The 6,655-nt window shown below is 46.4% G+C and overlaps 1 protein-coding gene across 1 annotated transcript in view; it reads right to left on the bottom strand.

Annotated features, from left to right (window-relative positions):
- Positions 1-5,035, bottom strand: part of BPI (bactericidal permeability increasing protein) — a 30,023-nt gene extending 24,988 nt beyond the window's left edge. The window contains exons 1-3 of the mRNA XM_033095498.1: positions 4,822-5,035; positions 1,939-2,053; positions 539-667 (exon numbers count right to left, since the gene is read on the bottom strand). Coding sequence (XP_032951389.1) covers positions 539-667; positions 1,939-2,053; positions 4,822-4,951 — 374 coding nt within the window. The 5' untranslated portion in view covers positions 4,952-5,035. The remainder of the gene's footprint in view (positions 1-538; positions 668-1,938; positions 2,054-4,821) is intronic.
- Between the last annotated feature and the right edge of the window lie 1,620 nt (positions 5,036-6,655).

The following is a 6,655-nucleotide window of genomic DNA, read 5'->3' on the forward strand; positions in this document are numbered from 1 at the left end:
TTTGAGTCTAGGCCTTAAGAGGACCTGCATGTTTCTGGTTGCTTTTTTTGCATCCCTGTCATCACCAGGAACATGCTCTGGCTAGCCCACTGGTCCAGGGAGTAGGAGGAGATACAGGTGAAGCACAGCTGCCTCGGCTGAGCCCAACCTAGACCAGGGAACCCCAACTGACACACAGATATGTAATTGATAATATATGACTTGCTTTAAGCCACAGAGTTTGGGACGTTTTTTACACAACAATATAGCTAACTGATAAAGGGGTAACTTAAAGGTACCAGTTAGTCTTCCATCCTAGGCACATGGCACCAGCTTAGCCTTGCCAGTGTCCTGCATTCAGATGTAAACAAATGTTCAACTATTAACCAAGGGTTATGTTGAATCTTCTTATGTGAAAAATTCCCCCAGGAACCCTGTGGGGACAAGTGGTGATGTGCAAAGTAAAAATTGTGCATTCCTGAGATCCTGGCTCTCATCCCTTCCAGCACCACCAAGAGCTCACCTATACACTCAACAAACCGCAAGCTTAGAAACGTACATGAAATCCTTTCGTGCCTTCCATTTTCCACTGATCTTGATATTGGCATTTGTCACGGAGAGTTCAAGGCCCTCATTGGGTAATAGTTTTATCTGGGAATTGGGAAGCTGGACTCCACGGACAACTATGCTGCAAAGAAGAAATGTTCAGTTAGCCTCAGTCAATGGCTAAAGTAGACTCACCCCACCCCCAACCCAGTTCGTCACCTCATCCACTCCAGGAGAACCCAGAAGCTACGAGAGCAGCCTTGGGAATTCTGTGGGCATTGGGCAGAGTGGCTAGGCTTTGAAGTCAGACAAATCTGCATTTGAATCCTGCTCTTCAGTTTACTATTGTGTGATCCTGGGCATGTCACTTAATCATCCTGAGCCTCAGTTTCCTCATTTGTAAAATGGGTACAGTAATCTCTATCTTGCAGGGTCTGTGACTATCAATGAAGATAACAAATCTTATTCCATTGACTATAGGTTCTATAAAGGGGTGGAATGTGTCTGTCTTTTTTTTTTGCTATTGTAGCAAAGCCTACTGTGTCAGACACATAGTAGGTGCTCAAAAATATTTGTTGAGTGAACAGGTATATAAAATTCTCTATAGGACATTTATGGGTTGTTTGCCCAGCACCCACACCTTCTTCTTGTGGTAACAGAACAATTGTCATTTAACTTTGGAGGAACGTCCTCCCCACATATATGCCATGTTGTTTCAAAGAAAGTTGATTTCACCTCCACCTTCAGGGGGTGGAGATTGGGCATAAGCTAATTAGCATATCCTATTCCCCCGGCCACAGTGATTGGTTCAGGAGTATGTACATAACCTAAAATGGACCAATCAGAGTGAATCTTAGGGTTTTTTGCTTCAGTTGCAAGGAGAAGGTGCTCTCTTTCCACAGCACTGGCAGTGCCGAGGAGATGCTGGCAGTCATCTTGCCTCTTGGAGGGGACATCCTTGCTGGAAATTAGACCTCCCAAAGGTAAGTAATACTGAGAAGTGGCAAGAGAGAAACAGGGTTCAATGACATTTGATCTTGTCTCAGGCTGAACCCAAAGCCAGACTACTCCAGGAACATCTCAGTAATGTGAGCTGATAAAATAGGCAGTTTTGGATTAGGTTTTCTGTTCTTGAACCCCCTCCTCCAAATCCTAATTGATATATGTGCCTGGCAGAATTTTGAGGTTCATGACATCCCCCAAAGAGTCATGGTGAATGCCTGAAAGACAGTTTTTGTGGCTTCCTCCATGCTCAGTTTGGGGGATTGTATCTCCCTGGGATGGTGTAAAAACTGGCTTTGGGATCCTACTCTCTCCGAGTTTAGCAGTTGGTGGCTCTGCAATTCAAGACGTTCGTGGCCCCAGAACACTAGAAAGTCCTGCATACTGAGGACTGAGCTTGATAGACCTCACCTGTATAAGTTATATGAACCTTTCCCCAAATGCTTGATCTTAAAGCTTCCTGAGAAGGAGGGAATCTCCATCTTCTCCAGCACTTTCTGCAGCGCGGCCACTCCTTGCTGGCTGGCTGAGGGCAGAGAGTAGGGGTAATGGTCAGAGGCAGAGCCTGGGGGCCTGGGCTGGCAGGTCAGGGCAGGTTCTGGGCCTTTGCCCCCCTGTCCGTTGCAGGGACAACAGGATTGAAAAGGTCTAAAGCTAAGGTTTTCTGTAAAGGGCCAGATAGTAAATATTTTTAGCTCTGTGGGTCATACTGTCTCTGTTACAGCCATTATTCTCTGCGGTTATTGCCCCAAAGTAGCCACAGACAATATGTAAACAAATGGGTATGGCTGTGTTCCAATAAAACTTTATTTATGAGCACCGAAATTTGAATTTCATATAATTTTCACATACTGTAGGATATTATTCTTCTTTTGGCTTTTTTCAATTATTTAAAAATGTAAAAGCCATTCTTAGTTAGTGGGCCACACAAAAACATGTAGTGGCCCAGATCTGGCCTGTGGGCTGTACTTTGCCAGTCCCTGGTGTAAAATATCATCCCCCAAACACGCAATCATGCATCCTACGGGTATTTATTGAACACCTACTCTGTGCCTAGTTCTGTGCTATGCCCTCACCAATACTCCATCTCTTCGGCTTTTGGACTCTCTCCCCACGGGACTTTTGCATGTACCATTCCTGCTGCCTAGGAAGCCCTTCCCTCCTACTTCACCAGGTCAACTTCTAGTCAGCTCGATCATCACTTCCTCTGGGAACTTTCTCTGACCCAGCAGATGAGAGCAAACCCCCTCGTTACCATGCGGTGGGCACCTCCTTTGGAGAGCCCATTACTGTTTGTACTTATGCATTTATTCATGTGACTTCTTGATTAATGTCTCTCTGCCCCCGTGGTCAGTGGCAATGCCTGTCTTATTTACTAATGTAAATAAACGTCTCCGACACTTACCACAGTGACTGGCACTTAATATTAGAAGGCACTTAATATGTGTTGGATGAATAAATGAGTGAATGCCCTAATGTCAGGAATTCTACCATCCGTTATTATATGGCTAACAGCATCAAAGAACCAGTGAGAAGGCAAATGTTACCTGAGAAGGAGTAATTAGTAAACTGAGGGATCCCAGGTTTTGGGTTTTCCAAGAGCCAGTTAGGAAATAATAATAATAATAATAATAAAACATTTTTCAAGTGCTGACTCTGTGCCAGGCACTGCTCTGGGCTCCGTACATGTATTAAGTTACTGAATTTGAATAATTCAGTAGGAAGTAGGTCCATTACCACCCCCAATTCTCTGGTAAGGAAGCTGAGATTCAGAAAGGTGGCCACACAGCTGACAAGTAATGGAGGCAGGTTTGAATCCAGGCCTTCTGTCCCAGAACCCCTGACCTGGGATAGGCCTTTCGTGGGGGAGGGGGGTTCAAAAGTAAACAACGCATACTTTGTCAGTATGTGGAGGGAAAAGAAAACGTGGGATGGCTGGGATCGATGGGTCGGCAGAGGCCAGGTCTTGAAGGGTCTTGAATGCTATGCTTAGGGGTCTAGACATCCGAAGGCCTGAGGGAACCACTGAATAGGGTAAGTCAGGAGAGGGACATGAGCAGATTTGCTGCATTTCAGAAAACCCACTGTGGTTGCCACATGGGATGTGCATAGAAAGGGAAAGCCAGTCTGCCGTGACAGAATCTGAAGACTTCTGGGTTTAAAGTCTGAACCCAAGTCTCTGTTCCCATGAAGCCTTCAAGGCAACCCTGGCACTGTGTTCAGAGCAGGGCCTGAACTCCTTTCTTCTAGCTCATGTGGAGCTTCTGTTTGCCGCCTTGGGATTCAGAGGTGTCCTGCCTGGGCTGGGGTAGGAATTCAGGGATGATATACCAGGTTCCTCTGAATCCTGTCCTGACACCCCTAGTGGTACACCAGCGGGTAAGGTTCTGCCTTCTCGGTGGGATTTCTCTGGGGCTGGTTATGCCCACTGTTCTGCCTGTTTGCCACTGGGATGCAGCATTGAGCGGTTTCACGCTGGGCCGTCAGACCAAGACCACAACTCAAATCCAGGCTGCGCTCCGGCCTACACAGTATCTTCTCCAAGTTTCAGTTTGCTCATCTGCAAATGTTGCTAGTAACAATACGTCCGACCCAGGGGTGACATGACAATGAAACGAGATGGTGTGTGTAAAGCTCCCAGAACAGTGCCTGGCACAGATCTGAGTGGGTCAGCAGGGCTGCTTCCTGCCCCTCTCCTCTATCAGGGCCTGGAGGAGTGGCCTGGGGGACCCTCTCTGGGACACCCAGATGGGTAGTGTGCACAACATGGCTTCTAAGCCCTGCCTGGAGGAGACCATTAAGAAGGGCCCTCCCCACACTCCTGCACACCCCCCCCCCCACCCAACCTTCTCAAAGCCTGAGTTATGCTCATGCTGAAGACTGAGATAGTGATCTCCAGGCAAATGTCAGGGCCGAGAACCAGCTTTGGAAGAAGTAAAAAGCCTGAAAGCTCAAGTTGGGGTTTGGGTAGAGGGAAGGAGGGGACTGTGAGGACCGTCAGAGGCCTCAGTACCAGGCCCAGACCCAGTTCCAGACCCTCAGAGGCCTCAGTACCAGACTCCAGTACTTGGAGTCCTCAGGTCCGGCACCTCAATCTCAGCACTGCCGCTTCCCAGACCTGGGTTCCAGGGCAACGCACCTTGCCTCAGTTTCTTCCTATGTAACATGGTGAGAAGACCTACTTTGACGAGCTGTGAGCAGGCCATACACTGGATTTAAAGGGCTGCACATAGCAGGTGCTCAATAAATGCCCCTCAGGGGTGGGAGAGGAAAGGGAGGAAGGCATCCGATTACCGTAGTCCAGGCCCTTCTGGGTGATCCTGGCCACAATACCGGGGTTGGTGGTCGCTGTCCCAGCTGTGCCCAGGGCAGCCAGCACCACCAGGGCTGTCCAGCTTGGCATGTTGTCAGGGCCCCTTGCCATGTCTTCCTGCTCCAGAGCTGCCAAAGCCTCGAGTCCTTGGCAGGGAACCAGGGACTTATAAATGAGCAGGCTGGGGAAACGCAACTCACTAGAATGTAGAAAGGAGGAAGGAACGTGGGTGGAGGCAGGACAGGGGGAGGACAGCGGCCTGTGGTTCCCCACAGTGGTTGGGGCCACAGGCCCAGAAGACAACCAATAGTAGAGCCTGGGAGACGTGTGTGTGTGTAAGTTGGGGTCCCTGACTCTGGGCATCGTTCCCTTCCCAAAGCACTCCACCCTCCTCTCTGGGTCCCCACCCAAAGCCCTTTATCTAAGGACTTTCTTGAAGCTAGATGGTGTCTGCAGTAGTGTTCATTATATTTTTCTGAATTTTCCTGCTCTGCTGAGGTATAACTGACATATATAATAAAGTTACATATATTTAATATATACAATGTGATTTGATATATGTATACATTGTGAAATGATTGCCACACAAAGCTAATTAACACATCCAGCATTTCATAGTTATTATTTTTGGTGTGGGGTGAGGACACGTAAGATTTACTCTCTTAGCAAATTCCAAGCCTACAATATAATATTCTTAACTATGGTCACCATGCTTCACATTAGAACCCCAGAATGTACTCATTTTTTAAACTGAAGTATACAGCGGGTGACAAAAAAATGTATACACATTTTAAGAAAGGAAAGCTATTAAAATTGTAACACTCAATATATACCGATAACAAAAGATGAATACAAGTCACCTTTGACTTCTGCAATTACAAGAGCTGGTTACCATCAGCGTCCAGACACTTCTGATTACGGCGAACTACTGCTTGGGCAACATTGACCAAAGTGTCCACTTATATACATTTTTTGTCACCCCCGGTATATTCTTCTTTCTACTTTTGATTTCCTTGATATTTTCTACACTAAAACATTTAAGAAAACAGAACCGTTATAATTTTCTTGTCCTGAGAGGCAGTAGTGGTAATGATTAAATGCTTGAATGTTGGAGTCCAGTGTCTTAGTGTGATTTTAAATCTTAGCTCTGCTACTCTCTGGCGGTTTGACCTTCTCTGAACTTCAATTTCCTCTTCTGTAAAGTGGGGATAATCAGAGTACTCTCCCTCCCTGGATGATTGTGAAGACAGAAAGGGCTTTAAACCATGTAAAGCACAATGCCCCTGCATAATAAGCACACAAATGGTAGCTATTAATGTCACTCTGATTTTAAAAGTAATCCATGTTCATTGACCAAAATTTGAGAAAGAACTAAAAGGATAAAAATTAGGTGCAATTCCAGAGACAACAAACGGAAGTGTGAGTATTTCTCCCCCAACTCTTTTTGTTAAGCATAAAGAGAGTGTTTGTTTTTCTAACAAATAAAAATGGGATCACACTGGTCAGCTTTGTAAAGTTCCGTTTTTTCAATAAACAGTATGTAGTGAACGTTCTCCCCCAACACTAAAAATCTTACATTCACAATATTTCATTGCTTCCTCTCCCACAGTTTTCTTCATGAAGCTTCTTCTTGTTACCCCTTTTATTGACAGATGTGGGACCTGAGGCTTCCAGAATGGAACTGTTCCTTCCACAGTCACACAGCTAGCTGCTAGCAGAGCTGGGATTCAGATGCCAGACACATCCCCCACTAGCCTGAGTCCTTCAGTGCCTTGGGGGTTGCGGGGTGGGTGACACAGACATTCTCCCCCAACC

The sequence above is a fragment of the Rhinolophus ferrumequinum genome, chromosome 23 (assembly GCF_004115265.2).
Source record: "Rhinolophus ferrumequinum isolate MPI-CBG mRhiFer1 chromosome 23, mRhiFer1_v1.p, whole genome shotgun sequence".
Lineage (NCBI taxonomy): Eukaryota > Metazoa > Chordata > Mammalia > Chiroptera > Rhinolophidae > Rhinolophus > Rhinolophus ferrumequinum.